This window comes from Hemicordylus capensis, chromosome 3 (genome assembly GCF_027244095.1).
Source record: "Hemicordylus capensis ecotype Gifberg chromosome 3, rHemCap1.1.pri, whole genome shotgun sequence".
In the NCBI taxonomy this organism is placed as follows: domain Eukaryota; kingdom Metazoa; phylum Chordata; class Lepidosauria; order Squamata; family Cordylidae; genus Hemicordylus; species Hemicordylus capensis.
Genome location: NC_069659.1, coordinates 287537025 through 287564418, shown reverse-complemented (window position 1 = coordinate 287564418; position 27394 = coordinate 287537025). Strand labels below are relative to the sequence as shown.

General features: G+C 46.1%; 2 protein-coding genes across 14 annotated transcripts in view; one reads left to right on the top strand and one right to left on the bottom strand.

The window, feature by feature from the left end:
- The first annotated feature begins 833 nt into the window (after positions 1–833).
- Positions 834–20617, top strand: SFRP5 (secreted frizzled related protein 5). Its single transcript, XM_053306361.1, has 3 exons — positions 834–1748; positions 7532–7609; positions 14081–20617. Exons 1-3 carry the CDS (start codon positions 1223–1225, stop codon positions 14422–14424), a joined length of 948 nt encoding a protein of 315 aa, XP_053162336.1. The 5' UTR covers positions 834–1222; the 3' UTR covers positions 14425–20617.
- Positions 20471–27394, bottom strand: part of ZFYVE27 (zinc finger FYVE-type containing 27) — a 22783-nt gene continuing 15859 nt past the window's right edge. For 8 of the 13 annotated variants that reach the window (XM_053306350.1, XM_053306349.1, XM_053306356.1 and 5 more), the window contains 2 exons: positions 27208–27268; positions 20471–21871 (listed from right to left, as the gene is read on the bottom strand). In XM_053306350.1, the coding sequence (XP_053162325.1) occupies positions 21805–21871; positions 27208–27268 (128 nt within the window). In that variant the 3' untranslated portion in view covers positions 20471–21804. Of the gene's footprint in view, positions 24031–24544; positions 27269–27394 lie in introns of those variants that run through there. The other 5 variants (XM_053306359.1, XM_053306360.1, XR_008318914.1 and 2 more) reach the window with 4 other exon arrangements.

Below are 27394 nucleotides of genomic sequence, written 5' to 3'. Positions count from 1 at the left end.
CTACCTCAGCCCTTTCCCTTGTATGACCTGCCGGATAGGCCCAGCCATTTCTAGACTCTTGGGATCTAGGCTGCAGCAAATGGTCTCTAGCATCCCCTCCGATCTCTGTGCCTCCATCCAACGCCCTCCCCAAATGTCTCTCTGTTGGCATCCCTCTTCAGGTTCACCAAACCTCATTTTATTCCTTTTATCCTAATGGATAAATCCTAATGGATTCCTGTTCTGATCACTCCACACTACTACCTTGTTTCCTACCTACAAAAATGGAACTTCCATCATTTCACAAGTTCCCAGATGCAAATTCAAAATTCCTCTCTCTGATATTTGCCCAATTCAAGCAATGTTTACAAAAAGGATTGTGGGTCCCCCCACCAAATCCTGTGTAATCCTCACATTATAAAGTGAGAATCCAGGTGATTATTTCAGTATTTATCTAGTGAATTAGACATTCTCTTCACATTACAGAGTCTACTGGAATCAGTGGACAGGTTTTGCAAATGGGCTTATCAGTCCTGGCCAGAGATATTATTGCACCTGAAGCCCCCGCAAAAAAAAGTCAGACAGCACGCACACAACCTGCTTTGGTCTGGAGCTTATTTTTCACAGCACTCCAGATATGGAGCCTGGAGGCAGGCAAACTGCACCCCTTCTTAAACTGGCCGCTCAAAGCAGACTGCTTCATAGAAATGCCAGCTGAGCCCTGCTTTCTGTGTGTGCAGGGGATGAGATCAAGCCAGGAGTGTAAGGCTGGAAGAAACCAGGGGAAAGAAGGAGAGAGAGAGAGAGAGAGAGAGAGAGAGGAGGGGGAGAAGGAAAGAGTGGGCAGGAGGAGCGGCCCAGAATGAGAGGTGGGGACATTCTCATGGCCGGCTCCCAACTCAGCCTTGGGAGGGGGGAGCGTGTCTGTTGGAGATTGGCTGCTGGCTCCCCCCAAGGGGCTGCTTTGAAAGCCTAGAGAGGGTGGTGCTAAACAGCCCAGAGCAGAGACTTCAACTTAATCTAGCTGCAGCTCACTCCATCCCACGGATAGTGCCAGATGCAGACCAGCAACCCGGGGGAGAACGGATGCTTCCCTAGGCACAGACACACCTGCTGGCTGCTGGACTCGGCAGGGCCAGGGCGGTGTCCATTCGGCGTGGCTCCCACTGGCCCCTGTGGCCACCCAGCCCCACGTGCTGCCTGGTGAGGAGGAGCAGAGGGGAGGGAGTGGTGCCTGTGAGTCATGAGGTCACCCTGCCCGTGGAATGCCCTGGGCACCATCATGCTGCTGGTTCTGGTGCAGGGCTGGGCACTGGCCATGAGTCAGGAGTACGACTACTACAGCTGGCAGTCAGACAACTTCCAGCACGGACGCTTCTACACCAAGCAGCCCCAGTGCGTGGACATCCCGGCGGACCTGCAGCTCTGCCACAACGTGGGCTACAAGCGCATGCGCCTCCCTAACCTGCTGGAGCACGAGTCGATGCCTGAGGTCAAGCAGCAAGCCAGCAGCTGGGTGCCCCTGCTGGCCAAGAGGTGCCATTCAGACACACAAGTCTTCCTCTGCTCTCTCTTTGCACCTGTCTGCCTGGACCGGCCCATCTATCCGTGCCGCTCGCTCTGCGAGGTGGTGCGCGACTCCTGCGCACCCGTCATGGAATCCTATGGCTTCCCCTGGCCTGACATGCTCAACTGCAACAAATTCCCCTTTGACAATGACCTGTGCATCACTGTGCAGTTTGGAAACAGCCAGGCTACTCAGCCACCAGGTAACCACTGTGGAGCGGGAGGAGGAAAGAGGGCCTGTGTGCGGAGATTGTTCCTTGTTCCTCGGCAGTACCATCCCTATGGCCTTTGGTTCCGCTGCCGCCGCCACCCCCTGCCACACACACACTCCTGTTCCCATTAGACCATGATCCCTGCAGCCAGGGGACATGCACCTTTCAGATTAGGCTCATGTCCTCCCTCTCCTCCTCTCTGCTGCTTAGATTCCTGTTGAATATTCTGCTGCTGTGTGGGTATTGTAAAATGTATAAGGGCTTTCCAGGCTACAGAGGACATGGTCGAGAACCTATAAAGGCCAGTCGGCTAGCAGGCTTGGAGTTTACTCCATGTGCATTACTTACCCAAGCAGCCCAATCCTGATCTGGGCAGCAAGTGACTTCCCAACTCCGTATCAGTGTCATCTTTGCTATCTCTTCATGTTCCATGATCAGGCCATTTTTGCTGAGGCTTCCTATGAGACATCGTACCTGAGCCCTTGGGAAACTCCTCCGTCATAGTTAGAAAATTAGAGTAGAAAGTAGCCTTCCAATCACATTCTCTTCGAATCTCACAATACCCATGCTATTCTCTCACTCTCACTCATTCATTTACTCACTGCTTGGCATCTTTTCCCAGATTCCACTGTAGTGATATTGTATTATAACTATCAGCCTAGATTGATTTGGTATGCTCTTTCTGGTTACTTGTGTGCTGCCATACTGTGTTGTAAGCCAGCTGTCTGAATGTTATGGGATACTTTCTTCAAAAGGGGCTGTGCCCAGTGACTTGACATCAGTAGCAGTATCTCCCAGAGATGTGGGTTTCCTGGAAAATGTTGAACTGGAGAAAACTCAGAAAAAATTTCCATGGGAAAAAACCCCTCATTTGCATAAAATTTGCATTAGTTTTTTCTTTTAAAAGATTATATAGATTCTTTTGATGTGCTAAATAGATGATCTAATCATGCTATTTGACCTATGTATACAATTTTAAAAATCACCTCCACCACATTGATTTCCCACACAGTATTCCAAAAAAATTTCAAGGATCCATGTAGTTGATATGACATTTTTGATGTTGGGGAAGATCAATAAAGTTACTTCATGTGGTTTAATTGTTATACTGAAACAGATTCAAATCTTTATGTGGAAAGATTTTTTAAATTGGAATACTTAAAAAATCAGTAAAACATATGTACTTTTCACACACTTCCTAGGTATACTCACCTGAAAAACATTAATCATCACTTTGAAATGGCTGGACTTGCCTAATATTGCATTGGCATCCATACATTGCTACTAATGAATTTTATGAAACAATGCTGAAAGAAGACATTCAGACTAGCATTGCACACATGCAGCTGTGCAAGTTCAAGACTTCCCCTGCACTGTTGCTTGAACCGGGAAAGGGGCCACTTTTGCCAGTCTTCCATTCCCTCTGAAGCCCACTGTGCATTACCAAAATATGTCCCTGAAGGTCACATGACTCTCAGTGACATATTTTGATGACACACAGTGAACTTCAGAAGGAAGGGAAGATTGGGGAGAGTTGCCCCTTCCCCCACCCCCACTCAAGTGACGGCACAGTGGTAGTTTGGAAGTCATACAGCTGCATGTGTGCAATGCTGGTCTGGCTGTCAGCCAATGAAATCTTAGATATGGACACTTTTCCACCACTAAAATTAAGTATGGGGAAATCCCCCCTGCCCCCCATTTCTGGGATGTAGAGAGACACATCTCTGAGATGTAGAGAGACACATCTCTCTGACCATTTCTCCAGGGCATGTTTCACACAGGGATTTTAAAGCCCTTTAGCTCACATCTCCAGAATGGAGGGTGTGAGTTCATATATCGGGCAGATTTACCCCAAAGCCCCTGAAAGCTATCAGAGAGCACTTCACACAAGATTTGAGTTTTGTGCATAAATGTGCAGCCCAATTTATATCAGGGTTAAAAAAAAATCCACTTTGTGAGTCAGTTCTTTGGAACAACTTTGAGTTCGCAGTAAGCCTTGCAGAAAACTCACAGTAAAGCCTACTGTGTGAAGAATGGCCAGTTCATTCCACAGGCACTGCCTTTTTTACCACGTATTCTCAGAATATCCCACACTTTTCCAATCAGCTATCCAACCATTGGGGTAGTCTCTGTCCAAAATTTCAAATCAGTAAACACAAATAGGACACTAAGAACATATGACCCAGGATCCTAAGTCAGAGCATGGGTCCATCTAGCACAGTATTGTCTTCTGTGTTGACTGGCAGTAACTCCCCAGGGTTTCAGGCAAGGGTCTTTCCTAGTCCTGCTTGGAGATGTCGGGGTCTGAACCTGGGACCTTCTGCATGCAAAACATGTGCTCGGGCACTGAGTTTCTACAGTCCCTCCACCTAAACCGCCCAGAAGTTTTGGGCGGTATAGAAATATTTTCTATCAATAAATATTTTAAATAAATGAAATAAAATAGTAATAATCTGGAGTATTGGAAAGAGGTTACAGGTTTAAAAGGATAAGGTAGTAGAACAAGTACCTGGCCCCTTACACACACACACACACACACACACACACACACACAACCTACGTGAAGTCATTAACAAATGGTTTGGCACAACCACCAGCAGGAGACAGTGTTCACACACAGAGAACAATCGGGCATTTCAAAGAGATGGTCCATTCAGTGAATTGGGGTATCTCACAAGTGGCAGAGCCAGACGTGGCCCTGCTCACCCTGCCCCCCACGTCTGATATCAGACATGGGGCTAGCCACGCCCCCGCATCAGACGTCAGACGCGGGGTGTGTGGTCTGGCTCCCGAACTGAGCTGCATGGCTCCGTTTGGGAGTTAGGGCCAGGCTGGCAAGGCATTTGCAGCGCAGCCAAGAGAAACTCTTCCCTGCCTTAAAGGCCAGGGAGAGCCACTTTTGGCCGAGCTGCGAACGCAGCGTTGGCCATCCAACTCCCAAACGGGGATGCGTGGCCCCACTCTGGGGCTAAACCAGCACCCCCACGTCTGATGTCAGACGCAGGGTGTGTGTCTGGGGCCGCTGGGCCCAATGGTGGCTCCGCCCCTGTATCTCACCATGATTAAAGTATGTGAGGATCTTGTTTTGTAAATACGGAGAGCAGAGGTGCACCTAGGTAATTTTGGAGCCTGGACCTAAAGGCCTTTGGAGCCCCCCCCCATGAAAATTAAGGATCATCATGCTCGGTCAGGCGACCACACCACCCAGGACTGACTAAAGAGGATTGGGGGGGGCAGGGGCTGTGGAGCCCCTGGACTTTGGCCTGGAAGTCCAGGGGTAAGAGCACCTCTGACTGGGAGACATTCTTGATCACCCATTCAATAATTCCATTCTGGGTTAAGCACCATTTCCCATGCATGGGTTTGCAGCAGACTCCACTTCAACTCCTTAACAGTGTCCTCAGAGGCAGAGGATATTATTTTGCTCTCCAGACAGTGAGAAATTCAGAGCAGCCTTTACAGGATCAGTTTCCTTGGAGGAGTCAGCATCAAAGATTTATGGTATGTCTGAGAAAATTGGTTTATTTACAAATGTGCAGGCAGGGAACCAGGAGCAGTACAGATAGTGCCAGTCAGTACAGACTTTGGAATCCAAAGTCTAGCAAGCTCCAAGCACGCTACTGGTTCCTGCCCAGCGGCTGCTTCCAGCATGTTACACAAAACTGCCCTCTTATACAGTCTTCTGTCCAGTTCCAAGAAAGCCCTAATGGCTTGATCTTCAAACTGAAGCTGGGAATGGGGAGGCAGGACACCCAGAAGTGGTGTATGACATTTCAAAGTAGCAGAAGAGCCTCAGGCAGGTGGATCATCCTCCACCAGATGAAAATTGGGTAGAATGTATCTCACTGATCTACATTGCATGGCTGTGGGTTGATGGTGCCCTGCTCTCAGTGTTCTCTATATTTTCTCTCATCTGTGTGCAGAATGTTCTGGGGCTGAGTGGCAGTATCCAAGCAGTGTATGCGCACATGCATTCAGAGCAAGGCCTTCCTGATTCAAGCTGAGCAGGATCTAAAATTAACTGAGCGGACATCCAAAAACTTGTGAGCGTGCACACGCCTTCAAGGGAACACTGCCTGCTATCATCTCAAGTTGAACTGAGATGTCCAGGAACAGCTGCTAACTTGTTTCAACTGTGTTTCCTGGTGCATGGCTTTAGGAGAGCTTTAGAAGAGATGCCCTGTTCTATTCCTTGTCTGATGCCATTGTTAGATTACTGACCCAGCCTACAGATCCCCACATGCAGTGGCAAGGCTGTGAGCATGTGAGGATCTCCGCATGCTCACCTGTGGAGCAGGTGCTTGGGGAAGCCCAAAAGGTAGAGAAAACTGCATGTGTGTCACTGGGATCAATAGTGTTTGTGTGATTGTGTGTACACACACACACTTTCTTTCTCTTTCTCTTTCTTTCCCAGAGACAAAGGAAGCCAGAGTGCTTCTGCCTTTAATACTGGTATAAAAGAGGGGATGTTAGCAGCGTATGACATGCAGGCATGATCAAAGTTAGCTCTGCTGAAATTCTCTTTTCTATACAACTAACTGAAGGTAAAGGATGCTGGCCTTCTGCTGCCCTCCTTTGCATCTGCCTATCCCCAAGGTCTGTCTGCCTCCTGCTTTTTACTTTTTTCTCATGGGAAGTATGTGGCTTATCCACCAGTTAAAGATCAATGCATGCCTCCAGACTGGATAGGCATGATATATTCTACCACGCACTGACTGAAGCCCTAATGCATTCCCCCAGACTGCCCAAATAAATTCTAAAAGTTCCCCAGGACCACTTAATCAACCCAGACTAATTCTAATTAGTTGGAGAGCTGGTCTTGCGGTACCAAGCATGGATTGTCCCCTCTGCTAAGCAGGGTTCACCTTGGTTTGCATGTGGATGGGTGACTACATGTGAGCCCTGTCTGCTGTAAGCTGCTCAGCAGTAGAGCATCTATTTGCATGCAGAATGCCCCAGGTTCAATCCCTGGCATCTCCAGATAGGGCTGGGAGAGACTCCTGCTTGAAACCTTGGAGAGCCTCTGCCAATCAGTGTAGACAATACTGAGCTAGAGGGTCCAGTGATCTGACTTGGTATAAGGCAGCTTCCTAATCAGCTGCTCCCACTAGTCAGAACTCGGAGGAAGGGAGTGTCCCTCCCTTTTCACTACCTCTCTGGCCTCATCATTGCAACATTTAACCCATGGTTGAGGCTCAACCAACTCAGATCATCTCAGCCAGCTCAAATCATGTTCTGTCCTCATCTTAGAGTCTGTCTATCTAGGCCCTTTACTGATGGGTTTGCTGTACAGCACACACAAATACAACACACCTTGATTTTCCTAATCCCTTCTAGTCTAATCCACCCTCTAATGTACACAACGTTTAACAAAAATACAGTACAATTTGTATTTAATGGGGGGCAAGGATAGCTATCTAAATAATGGGAAAATTGTGACGTGGATATAGAAACATTTCCTCCTAAAATCCAGCCTCATTCAGATGTTCAGAAGCCTTTTTGACAGAGATTGCTGGCATCTTGTTTGGACAAACTGAACTCCAAAACTTTCTGTTGGTTCAGGATACTGTTCATGCTTAGTGGCAGGCAGCTCATGATGAAGCCTATGAATTGGGGTTTGGAATAGCCATCATCATTCAAAATGGGCTGCCCACGAACACAGAACTAGGATGCTGCATGGAGCTTCCCCAAATGACACCGACAAGAATGGTTAAAGACGTCACTGACATCCAGTGGACACTCACACACTCACTCGCTCTCCCTCTACCTTACAGTATCAAAGATCTGCACCCAATGCGAGATGGAGCACAAAGCAGATGGCATAATGGAGCAGATGTGTTCCAGTGACTTTGGTAAGTCATTCAAAACAGAAGAGATTTGAAAGTCTCTTTGGGGTTCATCTGAGAGTGGAGCTCCATGAAACACTATTGGGAATGTGTCACAAATTCTCCAGTCCCATTTCCATTCAAGGTACCCTTTAATCCCACCATCTTTAATCAAATATTCAATTGCTCCCAGTTTGTTTTCAGTTCAACCTGCTAGTTTTGCTCTATAAAACTTAAAACAGTCTGGAACAATGAGATCTAAACTGCCTTCTCCCCTGCTAATTCAAATCTTCTTCCGAGGCCCTTCTCTATGCTCTCCTGCCTTCAAAACTTAGGGGATGGGGCCTTTTTGGTGATGATGCTATGGCTGAGGAATTCTATTCCCAGAGAGTTAGGGTTAGGGTAGCCTTGGGTCAAATAACTAGATACCACAGGAACTCAGCCCCATTGCTGAAACTGTTCTATCAAAATATCTGATGCTGTTCTAGCTGGATTTGTATCTGCATTTCTGTTATTTTTGGTTTAATTGTTTTGTTGAAGTTCTGCATTGCTGTAATTGGAGTTTGCCCACCATCCTGAAAACTGTAGTGGAAAGGTTAAATATGCATGTTTAAATAAATAATCATGAAACTGTTCCTATATGTACACTCCTGGAAGGAAGAGAGGCCAGTGTGATACTTAGAGTGGTCATCCTGCGCAAATAGTAAAATTTGAAATGAGTTGGCAAAGGTAGCAGAGGATGTCATATCTCTTGACTTAGACCTCCCTATTTAGGGCCCTAATAGCAACCTGACAGATTCCAGGACCTGTGAAGGGAAACCCTGATAACTGAGCTATCCCCTGCTGAGCAAAGAGGCACCTTTTGAAAGTGGTGATTCTCCTTGTTTAGGAGGGAGAGAGCAACTATCCATCCTCAGCACAGCATCCCTCTAGTGGCTGTTGCTGGTGTCTATCTTATGTTTCTTTTTTAAGACTGTGAGCCCTTTGGGGGCAGGGAGCCATTGGAACTCTTGTTGAAAAGCAGTATATAAATATTCATCGTATTCATATTTGTAAACCCTCCCTTCAAAGCAACAGTGAGAGGAATCAGGTACAATTAAAGTTAGAGAAACTGGAAATACATCTGGAGGGCGTGATGCAGTTGCACTTTGAGAAGTTGTGGGCTTCAGTCATGATGTTCTCAGGTGATCAAAGCAGGAGTGTAGCTGTAATTGAGTGGAAGGGTTCAGAGAACCCGGGCCCCCATCTCCTGAGGGTCCCCCAGCTACAACCCTCTCTATTTTCTTCATTATCTCCCTTACTCTGAGGGGTCGCCAGAGGTTTAGCTAGGGAAGAGGCAGGGAGAGAGGTGAACACATGCCACCTCTTTCCTAGCTATGCCCCTGGATCAAGACACACATTTGGTTTAAACACTGAAAACAAAACAGTACAGCTTACATCCTCAGACATCTCCTTTTGCTTCAGATTTCAATCTAGCTCCAAAAATGTAAAGCATTTCTGGTCTCAGATTAACATGTGGGATATTATATTAACAGTTTGGAACCAGTCTATTTAAAGATCCACATCTCCCCGGACAAATCTGCCTGCCTGCTTTGTTCATCATCAGAAGCTATGGTGCATTTTTCCTGTATTCAGAAGTCCATTTGGTGCGGGACGTGTGACAGTCTTTTCAGACGCAGTTCCCAGATTATGGGACCCTCTACCCCTTGAGGCTGTTCTGAGATTTCTTGGTGTCTGGTTATGACATTTTTGTTTTTCTAAGTGTTCAAGTTGAATTGAGCTTCTCGCTTTGCTGATTTTTTTTAATTTCCTGCTATTTTTTAAAATTCAATTTTTAAAAATTCAATTATTTTATTTATTTTTATTGTATTATGCTGATTTCGGTTTTTGTAAGTCGCCTTGGGGTACCCTTTTGAAAGTCAAAAGACAAGATAAAAATGCCAAAATATTTGTTTTAAAATAACAAAACATGCACAAGTTCAACCTATTCAGAAAGCAGTTAGTAATCAATGCTTGGTCCTTCTCTCTATCACATACCACACTTGCTGATGGCAGGTTGCACCAGAATAGACCCCATGTTGCCATTTCCCAGGACCAAGCATGGTTTTTCCTCACCTTGGCGCTTTCCAGACTAGCTGCTGGAACAGCAGCAAAATGCCTCCATTTGGGCAAGTCGCATTCGGCACATAAACAGCAGGGGGAGCAGTCTCACAGCAACTAACAACCAAAAAAAAAACCCCTGCAACTTTTTCATGCCGGATATACAACGTCCTTGCTCTATATCACAGCAATTAAATTCGCAACAAGGCATTGGAAATGTGAATGGCACCCTGCTGTCCACGTAGGGACTGTGGTGTCAGGATGCAGGAAGTGTGGAAGCCCACTTCCAAGATACGACCTGGCCTCGTTGTAGGGTCGAGTCTGGAAAGCACCCTCCTGTTGATGCATCTCTCATGTGACCCTGAGGGCCAGTTCCCCCAGGATGTTTCTCCTGCACATCATCTGTCCCAAAACATCTTTAGAACCTATCTTGGATGGAAAAACCTAGGTGTGAGTCCAATGGCACATGGATACATCTGTTGTGATTCCTGTGATTGCAATGGCTGCAAAACATGCTGCTGTGATCAAAAAAATTGTTTCCAGTTGTAACTAACCTATCTGCTCCCCAACTCACAGTCACATTTCTCCGTGATACCTGTGGGGCTGAGTACAAGCTTGTCCACTTTTTGCTCCTGCCCCTCACTTCTGAGGGGGCAATGAGAAAACTTGAGTGACCGGCACAGTTGCTGCAGATACTTTCTCCAATGAGCCTGTGGTGGGCTTTATAGATGACAAATGTGTTCAGAGCTGATTAACAACTATTGTGGCACAAGGCCAAGCCCCAACACACATACAAGGCTAAATTAATAGAGAGTGGAGAAGGGATGAATCATGTCACCTCCCATTCAATCAGAGAGTGGGGGAGTAGACAGGGGCCTATGCTGTGTCGGTCTGGCAAACTCTATATATGCTCTTCCTCAAAATCAAAATGGTCACAGAGCAGCTTTTAAAATGATGCCTGGGGGGTTGCCAACAGGAACTGGGTGGTATTTGGTTCGGCAAGCAAAATCCTCTAAGATGAGAGGGTGCAAACCTTTCAGATAAACCAGAAGGAGATTGAGTAGAACCAATCAGGAGTAGAGCAGACAGAAACACATGCCAATGCTAATGAAAACAGAGATATAGTGGATATAACGGAAACCTGGTGGTATGGTGAGAACCAGTGGGACATTGTTATCTCTGTATACAAACTCTACAGAAAGGACAGGGAGGGGTGGATTGGGGGTAGATAGCGCTGTACATTAAAGAAGGGATAGAGTCCAACAACGTAGAAAACCTAGGAGAACCATAGTCCCACACAAAATAATTATGAATGACAATACGAGGACTGAAAGGAAATGTGTTGCTAGAGACGTGCTATCGCCGTCCAGATCAAAACACTGAGAGTGACCTGGAGTTAGAGAAGCAAATGAGAGAGGTGTCAAAAAGAGATAGAGCTGTAATAACGGGTGACTTCAATTACCCTCACATAGACTGGGCAAATTCAGGTGTGATTGACAGAGAGGCCAAATTTCTGGATGTGCTAAATGACTGTGCCTTAGAAGAGTTGGTTGTGGAACCAACCAGAGAGAAGATGACTTGGATTTAATCCTGAGTGGTGCCCAGAACCTGGTGTGAGATATCAGAGTTGCAGAACCATTGAGGAGCAGTGACCATAGTGTGATCCAATTCAGTTTATATGCAAGCAGAGCATTGCCAAGGAACTCTAACACAGATGCACTGGACTTCAGAAGAGGAAACTTCTCAAAAACAAGAAGACTGGTAAAAAGGAAGCTGAAAGGGAAAGTCAGGAAGATCAAATCACTCTGAAAAGCATGGAACTTATTTAAAGCCACAATAATAGAAGCTCAGTTGGAATGTATACCAAGAAGGAGGAAAGGTACCACCAGGTTCAGGAGGACACCAGCATGGCTAACAAGTAGAGTCAGGGAAGCTATAAAAGGGAAGAAGACTTCCTTCAGAAAATGGAAGCCTTGCCAAAAGGAAGAGAACAAGGAACATAGACTCTGGCAAAGGAGACAATAAGGGATGCAAAAAGAGAGTTTGAGGAACATATAGCTAGAAATGTCAAGGGAAATAACAAAAACTTCAAATATATCAGAAGTAGAAAACCTGCCAGGGACATGGTTGGACCCTTAGATGATGAGGGCATGAAAGGGATTATTAAGGAGGAAAAGAAGATTGCAGAGAATCTGAATGAGTTCTTTGCATCTGTCTTCACGGCGGAGGATACTGACCATATACCTGCTCCAGAACTAAGCTTCTCAGGCTTGGAGTCTAAAGAACTGGGCCAATTTGAGGCAACAAGATGTTCTAAAGTTTCTTGGAAAGCTAAAAATTAAAAATTGCCATGGCCAGATGTCATCCACCCAAGAGTTCTGAAGGAACTCAAATGTGAAATTGCTGGTCTCCTAGCAAAAATATGTAACTTGTCTCAACAATCAGGCTCTGTATTAGAGGACTGGAAAGTAGCTAATGTAACTCTCATTTCAAAAAGGGATCCGGGGAGGATCTGGAACTACAGGATGGTTAGCTTACCTTCTGTGCTGGGTAAATTGATGGAAAGCCTGCTTAAGGACAAAATTGTTAAACGTGTAGAAAACAGGCCTAGCTGAAGGAGAACCAGCATGGCTTCTGCAAGGGCAAGTCTTGCCTCCCTAACCTTTTGGAGTTCTTTGAGAGTGTCAATAGGCATGTGGATAAAGATGATCCGGTTGACATAGTATACTTGGACTTCCAAAAAGCTTTTGACAAAGTTCCACCAAAGGCTCTTGAGTAAACATAGTAGTCATGGGGTAAGGGGACAGGATCATATGTGGATTGCTGACAGGTTGAAGGACAGGAAGCAGAGGGTAGGAATAAATGGACAGTTATCTTAATGGAGGGAAGTAAGAAGAGGGTTCCCCCAGGGATCTGTACTGGGACCAGTGCTCTTTAACTTGTTCATAAATGATCTAGAAGTTGGGGTGACTAGCGAAGCAGCCAAATTTGCAGATGACACTAAACTATTTAGGGTAGTGAAATCCAAAACAGATTGTGGGGAACTCTAAAAGGATCTCTCCAAACCAGGTGAGTGGGGGACAAAATGCGGTTCAATGATAGCAAGTGTTAAGTGATGCATATTGGGGCAAAAAAAACCCCAACAACACCCCAACTTCACACATACAATGATGGGGGTCTGATCTGTCAGTCGCTGACCGGGAGAGAGATCTTGGGATCATAGTGGACAGCTCATAAAAAGTGTAATGCCCTTATACAAATCTATGGTGCAGCCTCATTTGGAGTACTATGTACAGTTCTGGTCACCATATCTTAAGAAGAACATTGTAGAACTGGGAAAGATGCAGAAGAGAACAACCAAGATAACCAGGGGCTTGGAGCACCTTCGTTATGAGGCAAGGCTACAGCATCTGGGGCTTTTCAGTTTGGAAAAGAGGTGACATCAGGGAGACATGATAAAGGTGTATAAAATTATGCATCGAGAAGAAAGAGTAGAGAGAGAAAAAATTTTCTCCCCGTCTCTCACAATACTAGGACCAGGGGTCCTAGTAACCTTCAGTTTAGGAAATTTAGAACTCACAAAATGAAGTATTTTTTCATACAGCACATAATTAATCTATGGAATTCTCTGCCACAGGATGTGGTGATAGTCACTAGCTTGGATGGCATTAAAAGGGGCTTAGATAAATTCACAGAGGACAGGTCTATCAATGGCTACTAGTCTGGTGGCTATAGGCCACCTCCAGCCTCAGAGGCAAGATGTCCCTAAATACCAATTGCAGAGGAGCAACAGCAGGAGAGAGGGGAAACCCTCACCCCCTGCTTGTGGGCTTCTCTGAGGCATCTGGTGGGCCACTGTATGAAACAGGATGCTGAACTAGATAGGCCTTGGGCCTGATCCAGCAGGGCTGTTCTTATGTTCTCTTATCCTCCATGTTTTCTATAGGGACTAGTCAAGTGCCTCCCAAGTTATTCAAACCAGCCTCCTCCTCTTCCAGAAGAGAGACCCACAACAAGCCACATACTTTTGGAGCCCATCCCCCACCAAGATCCTTTCTTCTACACCAGGGATTCTCAACGTTGGGTCCCCAGATGTTATTGGACTTCAACTCCCACAATCCCCAGCCCCAGTGGCCTTTGGTTGGGGGTTATGGGAGCTGACGTCCAATAACATCTCGGGACCCAACGCTGAGAATCCCTGTTCTAGACAACAAACTCCATTAAGTTCCAGATGTTCCCATGAGCCCATCCTAAAGCTCACTTAGCTCTGGAAAACTTGCAGGAATCCCCTCCCTTGCACTGATGAGTCCATATCCCCATCCTGTCCTTTGATTTCACTCTCTAGCCTGCAAGCACCTCACACAACCCATTACTGATTTTCTCTCTCTCCCCTAACAGTGGTAAAAATGCGCATCAAGGAGGTCAAGAAAGAGAATGGGGAGAGGCGTTTGGTGGCCAGTCAGAAGAAGAAAAAGCTGCTGAAAGTGGGGCCACTGAAGCGCAAGGACACCAAGAAGCTGGTCTTACATATGAAGAACGCAGGCGCCTGCCCTTGCCCCCAGCTTGACGACCTGAGTGGCAGCTTCCTGGTGATGGGTCGCAAGGCGGGTGGGCGGCTGCTGGTTTTGGCCATTTACCGCTGGGAGAAGAAGAACAAGGAGATGAAATTTGCTGTCAAATTCATGTTCTCCTATCCCTGTTCTATGCACTACCCTTTCTTTTATGGGGCAGACCCCCACTGAATCGCCACTCATTCCAAGAGCCCTGCCCCACCTATCTTTTCAGAATCCTTTCCAAGTCCCTTCAGTCCCCTTTCTCCCACACCAAGCCACATGCTTTTGGAGCTCAGCCCAATCAAGATATAGGACAAACTACAATTAGTTCCAAATTCAGGAGTTATGCCCATCACTTAACTCTGGAGAACTTACAGAAATCGCCCCCCCCACACACACACACACACAAACACTCCCTCTCTTAGAAAATAAGAACAGTCTTATGTGCAAGAGCGGGAGTTCATCTCTAACACAACAGTGGCTGAATTACCCAGAATTTTAGTGGGAATATAATGGCCTGGAACACTTACAGAAAACACCAGGCTTTCTTGTTAAATCCTAGCAGCCCAAAGTTCTAAAACTGAGGAAATCATGACAGCCATGCATTGACCATTCCAGCCATTAATATGTCTAATCCTTTGATTCTGCTTACAACAAGCTTACTAAAAAGAGCTGCCCAGCCCTAAAGCACCTGAAATCCGGCATGATGTAAACATCTCAGACTGCCAGACACCCACTGTGCTATATGAACCATCATGTCCAACTAACACTTCATTGGACTGACAATTCCTGCTTTGGCTCCCCTACCTCAGCCCCTGATATTTGTTCCTCGATGATTCATTCACAGCTTCTTCCCAGACTGTGCAGAACATGAAGCAGAAGCTATAAGACTTCTCTGTTTATATACTGGGGTTGGGGAAGAGGCAATACCCTTCAGCTTAAGAGACCTCTTCTTTAGCCATGGCAAGGTAATCTACCCCTCCCATTCAGCTCCTGCTGTCATCACACTGCTGCTTTGACTTGTGGGAGTGTATCTCAATTCTTTAGCACTCTGAAGCATTGTGGGTAATTGCCCATGTGCTGTGGCTTGCAACTAGTCTTCTCCTGAGGTTCTAATGCAGATGCTACTCTTGAGGCACTGTGCTTCATGGACAAGTGGACACATCAAGTAGTCTAGAGGTTTAAATCCTCAAGGCTGTTTATGGGGGTGCAGAAAGCTTGTTGTATGAGCCAATTTACACGAGGAACTTTACTGAAAAATATGCTCTGTTGGCTCCACTGCTAATCCCATCTCCTCCCCCTCCACAGTCACCTGCCTACAGCTTGTCGAAATCTCGCCACTCCACAAAGTACATTAGTGTGTCAATAAAAGAAGAGCAAACCAATCCTGTGTGTGCACAAATGAAGGTGCCAAACCACCGGCTGGGCCCTCTGGGTGGCTGTGTCCACCAGCCAGGATGCCAGACCACCAACTGAGCCTGACGGATGGCAAACATAGGGTGGATGTGTCTCCCTGGGGCCCCTCCATCTGGCTCATTCCCAACCTCCAGAGTTCTGGGATCAGCTGGCAAGCTAATCCTGGAAGGGATATTTATAGTCTCAACACTGCCAGTTGCGGGTGGGTGCAGGGACAGTGCCCAAGAAAGCAGGCTGTAGGGATTGGGCCTGGTCACACATAGAGGGGGTTTTCATAGGGGCTCATTCTCACTTTAAAATTGCTGGGGGGGGGGAGGAAGAGGAGTGCTCAGAGGACCTTAAAAGGGACCTCTGTTTCACTCAGGGAATTCCCTATCCTCAAATTTTCTCTAGGAACTGCTTTGCCATATATCAGACCATTACTGTGGAGTTCATTGTTTCTAGCTGAAACTCACTTTGCCCTGTAAATCACTGACTCATTTCTCCCCTGTAAACTACTAAGCCACAGTTCTCTTAAGGAGCACTTGCCCACTGCAGAATGAGTTTATCATCGCAGGAGAAAAGATGGTCAGTCACATAAGCTTCAAACCACACACACACACACACAGCAGGGGCTTGGGGTATGCCAGAGAGAATCCAGAAGGACAAAGGCAAGCCTTGAGATCTTTTCAGAAAGCATTCCTTAGAGCAGGGGTAGACAATCTTGATGCTCCAGCTGTTGCTCCCATCAACCCCCATCAACCTCCCATCAACCCCAGCCACAGCTGGAGATCTAAGATTGCCTAAGTAAAGGTAAAGTACGTCATCAAGTTGGTGTCAACTCCTGGCGACCACAGAACTCCTGTGGTTGTCTTGCAACTGTCCACCTTGCATGGGTGCACACACACCCCGATCCACCCCCAGAACAGTGAGATGAGCTGCTGCACTGACTACAGAGAGCGTGAGCTGAGCAGCACGACCGCGAGAAGGGGCAGGCTGCTCGGTCTTGGAGCCTCTTGAAGCACGGGGCCCTGGGCGACCATCCCTTGGGGGGGCCCTCAGAAACTGTGGGGCAAGAGACATTCATCTTCCTTTATTTTATTAATGGTACGCCCAGGGGCATAGCAAGGTTGGAATGGGCCCAGAGACAAGATTTTGAAATGGGGGCCCCCCTCACTGAAGCTCAGCTCATGAAGTAAATTGTGGACGATGCAAGTCATTTAATGGTTCTAGAGAAAGACATGCTGTTCTGGTAGCTCCAGGTCTTAACACTCACATCAATTTTGGAGGATGAATACAACTGAAGGAAGCTCAGGCGGGTGTGCAGCTGGGGGAGTCAGTCATGTGACTTGCCTCTGGGGGGCCCCCAAGGCAGGGGGCCCCCAGATAACTGTCTCCCCTTGCCCTATTATAGTTACACCCCTGGGTATGCCCATGGTTTGGTAGAATACAGGAAGGGTTTACCATTGCCTCCTCCCGCACAGTATGAGATGATGCCTTTCAGCATCTTCCTATATTGCTGCTGCCTGGTATAGGTGTTTCCCATAGTCTGGGAAACATACCAGAGGAGATTCGAACCAGCAACCTCTGGCTTGCTAGTCAAGTCATTTCCCCCTGCGCCATTAGGCGGCCTACCCCTGCCTTAAAGCAAGATACCTGAGAGTGTTGTCTTCATAAGAAAAGATTATCAAAGCTCATTGCCCCTGGAAATTTCGAGTCTAAAAGCATTTGGATCACTATGGTTTTTACTCTACCCAAATTTTAATTGTTAAAAACACACATCTCCCAAGCATCAGCTTGAGGCATGCCTCTCCTCTTTACATTTGCACAAGCAACAACAAAAATATTCAGTTGCTGGGGATCAGATCTTATTACTAGGCTTTGTTCTTACTGGCACATGAGAGCTGTTGTACCCCTTGTCCCTCACATCTGCCTGGTCTTTGATCTCACAGAGAGCAGGCCACGTGAGAGCAAAACTGCCAACGGTGTGAGAATTATTTTAAATGTACAAGAGCCAAGGGCCTCCACATGGCAGAGTGAAGTCTTTAGGCTCTTTTATGCAAACTAGCCAACCCCTGCACAGAGCATCTGTGCGCTCTTTGGGGCCGGCTACCTCCCACCCACCCCCACCTTTCTGCCCCAGTCTCCGGTCGGGCCCAGGGTGCTGGGCTGAGTGCCGCCGCGCCTCCGCGGCCTGGCCCTCCACCACCACCGCAGCCAGGCAGCCGCTGTCTCACCTCCAGGCCGCCCAGATAGCTAATTCTCCTGGCTGCGCCTCAGCCAATCAGGCGCCTCCACCGCCCAGCCAATCAGCTGGGCGCCAGGACGCACATTCTAAGGCACACCCAGGAGAAATAATAATATAGATAGATAGACAATAATTCAGAATTGCTTGTTGGAACAATACTCCTTCTGGTAGCATGGTAACATTTCCTAGTGTAGCCAGCAGGGCATGAGTAGGGAAAATGTGCTGGGTAGCTGACAAGAGGGCAGATTTCATCTGGTGTACCCATGCTGTTACCCAAAAAGGGGTGGTTCGCTATGCCAAGAAGAATCCCAGCTGTGTTTCTTTCCCTGCCCCCAATAGAAGCACCGATGGCACCAGAGTGCTGGGAAAGGCTTCCTGCTCTCTTCTTCCCCAGTTTGTGCAGTTAGAATATGGGCTGTTTTAAATAGAAACATAGGAAGCTGCCTTGTATTGAATCAGACCATTGGTCCATCTAGCTCAGTATTGTCTACACAGACTGGCAGCAGCTCTCTACACATATTGTCTACACAGACCGGCAGCAGCCCTCCTACTTGGAGATGCCAGGGAGTGAACCTGGGACCTTCTGCATGCAAAGCAGATGCTCTATCCCTAAGCCACAGCCACACCACTACCCCTAAGAGGAGTATATTACAGCACTTACATGTAGTCACCCATCCAAATTCAAACCAGGGCAGACCTTGCTTAGCAAAGGGGGAAATTCATACTCAGTATGGGAAGACCCGCTCTCCTCCCCATGTCCCCCTCCCCCCCACACTAGTAGTGCTACTAGGAAAGTGGAAAAGGCTGAAGTTCGAAGGTTGGTGGGGGGTTTTTTGTTTGTTTTTCGCAAGAGCGAAGGATGGCCAATCCTCCACCACTTTAAACCGGTGTAAGTGTGAGGGGCATCATATATGTCTGGCAGTACTGCTGCCTGAGGTGAGAAGAGGAAGTCAGTGATCACAGAGGAACATGACACAGGTGTGTTCCTCCCACAGTGTTGCTGTGAGAAAAAGAGAAGTACAGAAGGAGGCCAAGGATGGAATTTCTATATACACACACACACACACACCACCGACAAGTCTAAACAAAACATGTTGAAGCTGAGAGACTGTTTCCAAACTGATAATCAGGAACCATTAGGTAGAACTCAGCAGTAGCCTTTCTGTAAGCCCTGGTGAAACATTCATATTGACAGCCATCCTAGTTTCGCTCACAATTTTCACCCAGATTTTTGTGGGAGCAGCACACTTATATGTTCAACCATACGTTTTATCAAAATATACCAATATGATCCATCCTTAAGGGGCTCCTGTTGGTCCTACCTTGAGAGCTGGTCTTGTGGTAGCAAGCATGACTTGTTCCCTTAGCTAAGCAGGGTCTGCCCTGGTTGCATATGAATGGGAGACTTGATGTGTGAGCACTGCAAGATATTCCCCTCAGGGGATGAAGCCGCTCTGGGAAGAGCAGAAGGTTTCAAGTTCCCTCCCTGGCATCTCCAAGATAGGGCTGAGAGAGATTCCTGCCTGCAACCTTGGAGAAGCCGCTGCAAGTCTGTGAAGACAATACTGAGCTAGATGGACCAATGGTCTGACTCAGTATATGGCAGTTTCTTATGTTCCTATGTATCCACTTATTCCTGATGTATAGAATGTGTAGATCCCTTTCCCAAATTTGAAACAGAAAAGCAATTCATTCATTCAAAACAAGGAATTGTTATGGAAAGTAACAAGACATATGTCCCAACTAAGTTTCATAATGAGCATTTCCATGCCAGTTGTGCTACCTCCCTGGGCATATCTTCCAGGACCTGTAGCTACCTGCAAGAATGCATCCGTCCACCTGTTGTTGAATCGTCAAGCCTATTCCTCATAAAGCTGTTTTGAAAAATCCCAGGCGCCTTTTGAAAGCCGCAAACACAAACGCTCTGCCACCGTGAGGCCACAGCTGCTCAGTACAACATGGCACTTTTCCAGTGGGATTCCATTTGCTTAACTCTCAGCGGCACCTTTGCTTCAACTATCTTGAAAGTGTCCTCTTGAATTATCGTCACCCTAAACCACAGAACTATTTCAGGGACAAAAATGCCATTTTGTCCCTTAGGAATCTGGGCTGCCCCCCGCCTTATGATTTCAGCTTCCATCATCATGTGTATTTAGATATGTTTACAAGTCCTAGTTTTCCCCATTATTATTATTTTTAATTTTGATTTCTACTGCTGATCATCATCATTTTGAGATTCAGATTCTCACTGCACCTGGCAACATTATTCACATTGCAGTGTGACTTTCCACACTGTGAAGAACCTGTATATGTCTTACAGAAAAAATATTTCCCACTTTCATATATCAGATCACAGAAATGGATTAACGAGGTGGTGGTTTTTACTTTTCAGCCAAGCATTTTGTGATGCTCAAATGGATATTGTGATAGAAGACATGCCTACCTTAATGGTTATCATTTTTTCCTGATTAATGTTAACAAGGATTTAGCCCTTTACTGTGTCAGCCCAAATGAGCTGGAACTTTCTTATCTAGGTCTTGAGAATTGTTTTTGGCCCAGAGCAGTCTTTTCCTACAACATCAAATATGGATATATAGCCACACATATTTATTTCATTTTCTTCTCTGCAGATACATACAGTTCTAAGCAATTGAAGCTGGACAAATTAAAAAATGTTTTCATCTATTTTTTGTCTAATATGTATCCAAATAAATAATTCCATAACCTTGATACTGCTCACCATAGTGTCTAGTTGATTTCTTTCCCCATTTGTGGCAATATTTCCCAACTTCAAGCATCTCTGTTCCTCACGTCAGAAACATGCAAGAGAACTGCTTTGTGGATACTCTATCTCGCACATACTGAGGTCATTTACACAATCAAAACCTGTGTTCTTCCCAGATTTGTGAGCTATGTGTGCTCCCAATTTTCAGTTGTGTGGAAGCAAGGTAAGAAAAAAACCTGGATAGAAGAGATAGTGTGGAAGCAAGGTAGGAGGAAAAGCTACCAGGTTTTCCTCCTACCTTGCTTGCACACAACCTTGCTTCCTCCTACCTTGCTTCCACAAAACCAAAAATTGGGAGCACACACAGCTCCCAAACCTGGATAGAGCAGTTAGTTTTTGATTGTGTGAATGACCCCCCCCCCCCTCTCTCTCTCTCTCTGGTCTTCACCACACTGGAACACTAATGGTGTGACATCTACATAACATTCCCAGTTTACCAATTATTGATCAATGATTTTAACCCATAATGATTTTAACCTTAATGATTTTTCTGATTCATATTTTGAGTTGTGTATCTTACTATTCTGCTGTGTTTATTTAGTGACAAAAGGTGGGGTGGATGCTGAATCCTGCCATCAGTACAGTGGCTGACATCCAAACTAAGTTACTCAATGGTACTACTTAATTTCAGTAGGACTACTGAGGAATAATTTCGTCCGGATGTCAGCCAGTGTTTTTAGAGCATTATCACCCACCACTCAACCAGTGGCTGACTAGTCCCATGAATATCACTTTCCCTCTTTTTGGTCCCTCTGCTTAGCAGATCAGAGCTGACACAGCCAAAATGAATTACAGGGTTGTGGGATTTTCACATTGTGACTCAAATGTGCTTTTTAAAATTGAAATTTAGAATTTCCTAATTGGATTTTTCCCTTCCCATGGGACTAGTTGTGGATACTTTTGGATTCAAGCGGGAAAACAAGATGTAAATATATTAAATTTAGCAACTTAAAAAAACCTCTCACCATTTAAGTGTAAAAGCAAATTTTGAAATGACACGTTTTTATACATAGAGGTGCTAATAAGCTGCAGGCAATAGCCCAGAACTCACTGAAACACCAGGGCCCCATTTCCTTGCAGTGACCTCACCCCCACACACTCACACGCCATGTACACGCAACTTCTGCTATTATTAGTGTCCTCACAGTAGCCCTGTAGCTCTTGAGCTTGGCCTGCAGCAGCAGCACTTCCTTCTATCTGTGATCACACTGCAATAAATAAAAATAACAAAACATGCTGTGTTATCTTAGCAGGAGAATTTGGCACAAGCTAGAAATGCCACTTCAGAGCATAGGACTATGCATACTGATCCATCCCTAACACAGTTTTCTGTTAATGTGCTCAATCCTGTTTTTAAAAAATTGCTATCTTGTGAAGTTTGAAATGTCACACTGCATCAGTAATACAGGAAATTATGATAAATAGCGAGTGCAACAAATCCTTGAATAATGTGCTGCTTGTGGGGAAAGTAGCAAGCTGACTGTAGTTCTCAAGTAGTCTCGTGCCTGATTAGCACCCCACAAGTTTTAAGGGGATGACTGATTGAGTCCTGCTTCTGTTTGTCTCTTGCTTCAGCCAGTCTTGGAAATTGGGGTGTAACCCACACCATGCGACAGCTCTGCTAACCCTGATCAGCATCAAGGTGATCTTCCTGCCCAGAATGGCTGACCAATGGAGTCAGACTAGGAGGCTGTTCTCACGAGCAGCCCTGAGCTAGGCTGTTTGTGTTCCCACGCAGATCCCAGCACTCCCACCCAGCCTAACCCTACTCATGAGCCTGGCTTTTAGAGGAGGCTAAGGGAACAAGCACTCCCTTAACCCGGCTGCCGGGCTCATGTCTCTCTTCAGTGCCACAGAGCCGAGGAGACAGAGACAGGCACCAAGAGTGCCCGTCTGATGGGGGAATCCCCCAAGGCACCGTGATAGTCATGCCTGGTGGGATATGAGGAGACCCAGATAACGAGTCCTGGCCTCTGTTTACCCACGCTGCTCCTGGCAGCGCTGGTTGTGTGCAGCCCCACATGGCTTGTGGGGCTGCACACTATCGTCTGGGGGAAGTGTAGGTTGAACCCTGCCTTCTCGCCCACCTGCAAGCCCAGTCATGAGAGTAGCCCCTACCAGTTGGATGGTTGCCTCTCAGTGCAGGGCACCTGCAATTGCCCAAGAGTCAATGGCTGGCTTCCTGACTAAACGACTTGGCAGAAGTCCTGTTGCAATTAAAGTAGTCCTTCAGTGTAACTCCCAAGTTATATTATCAGGTAAACTTAGTCTGAATGTCAACCAGGTGCATCATGGGTAGGGGGGCATGGAACACAGTCCCCCAGTGAATTGCTCAGAGCCTTGAATCTCATCTGGTACCTCCTTCCTCCATGGCTTCTTCCAGAAAGGAAATGCAACCATGGAGGCACCTGTACAGAGCATGGGAGAGAGCTCCTGGCCTCACCTAGCTCTCTGCTGCTTTCACCTTCATACATGCTGTCTTATAATAAAAGGTAAAGTGTGCCTTCAGGTCGGTGTTGACTCCTGGCGCCCACAGAGCCCTGTGGTTGTCTTGGTAGAATACAGGAGGAGTTTACCATTGCCATCTCCTCCATAGTATGAGATGATGCCTTTCAGCATCTTTCCTATATCGCTGCTGCTCAATACAGGTGTTCCCCATAGTCTGGGGAACATACCAGCGGGGATTCAAACTGGCAACCTCTGGCTTGTTAATCAAGTCATTTTCCTGCTGCGTCATAAGGTGGCTTGCGCAGTATTATAATATTAGAGACTTTTCTTTTTTTTAAAGTAATTATTCTTGTGGGGTGGATATGACTGAGTTTAATAATCAAAAAGAGGTGTTGCAGGCCTGGCCCCAGATCATTTAAGTACCCAGCAATACCCTTGATGTCAACTAACCATTGGTAGCATCCTGCCACACAGTGGAGTAAGTGCTACCCTTTCCCCAGGTTCCCATTCAGATTGGGGGTGGGGGCACCATAACACTCTCTTTCTTGCACAGACAGACAATACAGACAATCAGCTCTCCATAAGGTTAAATACTACTGTGCAAACAGTTTATAAGTAGCCAACATATTTAAAAAATCTTCATCTGAATCCAGGCTGCAATGAGTTTTGATCTGGCCTGTTTGTCCAGTATTGTAGAATGTCGGGACTTATTGGTAAGTGCCAGAGAGGAACTGAGAAGGACAACATTCTAAGTGCAGGGAACATTGCATGAACTTTAGCCAACAATGAAGTCTTGTTCTTTCTTTCTGTAATCATTTCTCCTTATGACTTGTACCCACGCTTGTGACAGAACCTGACCTTTTCCATGTGGTCAAGAGCCATAGCTGTGTCTTGTTTGCCAAGCATAGTTTACGTCATACTAGGGTTTAAAAAATAAATAAATAAAATCAATGGCATTTCTGCCCCAAGATTCAAATATAAACAAGCTGAAAGATGATATTTTTGAGTCTGCTGGTGCTATATTAGGAAAGGGCTATAGCAGGAGCACATGTTTTGAATGCAGAAGTTTCCTGAAACCTTGCACAGCCAGTCAGTGCAGAGAATGCTGACCTAGATGGAGCAATAGTTCAACTCAGTGCAGGACAGCTTTATATTATCCTGCTGAGACCAGGGGAACATCTTCCTTCTTGGATTAAGGAAAGCACAACTCCTACTACTCACCAATGGGAGGATTTTTTTTTCAGGGCTGAATTGCTGCCCATTTACCCCTGGGGTGGGGGTGGGGGAGCTCTCATTGCTGGTACCAGAACAGGGCCCACCCTCCCATGGATCAGGGCCATGGCAGGGATATTTTCCCATTCAGGTGAATGGGAAGATAGAGATATGTTGGCAGGTATGTTTTAAGTAAAAAAAGAAAGAAAAAGCTAAGCCCATCAAGTCTAAAAAAAATATTTAAATGTCATGAGCAATTTAGCCCTTAATTTAGGAAAAGAATATGACATAAACTTCAGTAAGTCCGAGTTTTTTTGAAAAGCTTTCAACAGAAAAATAACTAGACATAGCACAGAAGTAGGAAAGGAACTAATCGTTAGAGATATTCCCCACCTCCCATTACCTTTACAATCTAGCAGCAATTTTCCATCTGGTTTACTAAGTCCTGTTAGCCTCCTTTAAACTTTGCTTTCATTCTCAGCCAAAAAGCACACTCAAAACATTATTCCAAAACCAGGAGAGATGACTTTTGGAGAGGAGAGGAAAATATGGCTGGTACGAGGAAGGTCATCTGACTGAGCAGGCCTTTGCCATGTCTTCCTTGAGAGATCTTTCTTCTTCAGAGAAGCAGAACATACAGTTCAGCCTTCTTGAAGGTCAAATATGCTAGTAGGAGGAGTTTTTAAAATTTGTAAAAGGTGAACAGACAAAAGCCTTACTGAAGGTGTTCATGTAGAATTATCTTAGAAATTTACAGCATTTGTTCCCCTGACACAAAAGTCCTCTTCCGCTTTTCTAATTCTGCTGTCTATATGTCTATATCAAAGTTGTAATTGAATGTTTAAAGTCCCCAAGAGTGATATTCACTGCTTATAAATTTAATTCTATAGATTAGAATCTATTATGAATATATATCACTGCATATTTTAAGTGTGTAAGAACTGGTTTAGTCCAATTTCATTCTATAGATTTAAAATCTATGGTGAGTGAATGGAATTAATATTCACCCCATATTTCAAGACCATAAGAATTTCAGCTCCAGCACTGCAAAACCAGATGCCTTGGAGAAGCAATGAGCATAATCGCACTAGCCATCTCCTGCATCCCAGTAGACTGCCTCTGAACAGAGAACTCTCATTTACCGATCAAATTCAATAGCGACTGGTAGACCTATTCTCCACGAAGCTGTCTAATCCCTTTTTAAAGCCGTCTAAGCTGGCAGCCATCACATCTTGTGGTAATGCAGGGGTTCTCAAAGCTAGGCCCCCAAGATATTGGACTACAACTCCCATCATCTTCATGGCTAGGGATAATGGGAGTCGTAGTCAAACAACATTTGGCGGGGGGCAGTTTGAGAACCCCCGCGGTAATGAATTCTACAAGTTGAGTGAAGTTCTACCTTGTGTCTGCCTGATTAAGTACTAGTTTATATCTGTACAACTTTATGTCCATTGGAGAGGGCTTGAACAGGCAGAAAGGCAAAAAATGACTCCCCACGTACTCCCAGACTTCATCCCCCACTCACTACAGCCAAGTTTGCACCACTAGTCCACTCTTGCATACACTGTGTACAAAGCCAGACAGGAGGCAATTGCCTCTGCTAAACATTCATACTATTCTTACTGCTTTCTCTGTCCCACATGCCTCAGTACACTTCAGCTCATACATCTGTCTCTACAGACTGTTGCCCATTTTTGGAACCTCCACATCCTGTAAATGCCAGTGTCCTTTATTCTGCCCTCTTTGCATCTCTCTTTTGCAGGGATGGTCAATCTGAGGCATTCCAGCAGTTTCTGGACAATTGCTGTTGGGCAAATGCAGCTGAGGATGATGAGAGCTGTAGTCCAAGAACAGCTGGCAAGCCATCAGGGTTGCCACCCTTGCCCCATCCCCTCCCTTGCATCCCTAGGCTCCATTATTCCATATCATGGGTGAATCCCAAGGCCCTTCTCCAGCAACTCTTATATATAACTTGGTCCCTCGTCCTTCTCCTTGTTGCCACAGCCAGAGTTGTTTTGGACACTGGAAGTGCTGGCTCCGGTCTCCAAAGACACTCTTATTGGTGTTTTTTATATATATATATATATATATATATATATATATATATATATATATATTGGGATCCACAGAGCAGATGCCCCACACCTCTGAGCCGTGTGTGAATAATGAGAACTCCTCCAGCTGGCTACAGTAGCTTTTGCTCCCACCTTGCAGGGCTAAAGAGGGCAAGGTTTCCAATTCCAGCTCAAGCCAGACTGAGGAGATTAGACTAAAGGCTATCTAGAAAGAGCAAAGTCAGTGGCATGGATGTGGGAAGGGAAGAACGGCAGCCCATCTCGGGCGCAGAACCAGCTGCACCAGACCCTCAGCCCCAGGTGAGCCACCAGGGTTTTGCCTTCTTTGGACACAGACAGCTACAGCCGTCACCTGGAGGAAGAACAAGCCTCCACTTCAAACACACAGAACAACTGGCAGCTCTCTCAGTAGTAAAACAGACAGCACTGGATGCCTAACGGTCCAGATGCCAAGAACGGGATGACACAGAGAAAACTGGAGCTCCAGGCAGCCAAAGAATTTCAACACCTTCTTTCTCCGAGTAGTAGCCGGGGGCAGCGTGCTACAGTAGTCTAGTGCAGAAAGAACCTCCTATTGAGTTAATAACGATTGCAGGACTTGGTCCCAGCTGCTCACACAAAGAGGAAGGGGGCACAGAGGGCACTTAGCAGGTCAGGGTGCCAGCCCCCTCCTCTTACAGGTACAGGGAAGAGCAGAAGGAGAGCACATTGCTGCTGTTTCACTCCCTCACCCACCCCAAGTATCAGCAGTACGGGGTAAGACGCAGAACAGATTCAGCAGAGCACAGGACTCCGGACCAGCTTCTCACTTGAGGAGTGCTTGGTTGCACTGCGCACACACGAAGACTGTCTCCCGCTGGGCATCAGGGGCTGCAATCGAAAGCACCAGTCAAAAATACAGGGCCTTCCAAAGACCGTGCAACTTCCCACCGAGAGAACTTGGAAAGAACTGCTATTGCCCTCCTTAAATACCCTTGTCCACCAGCTCCTCAGTGC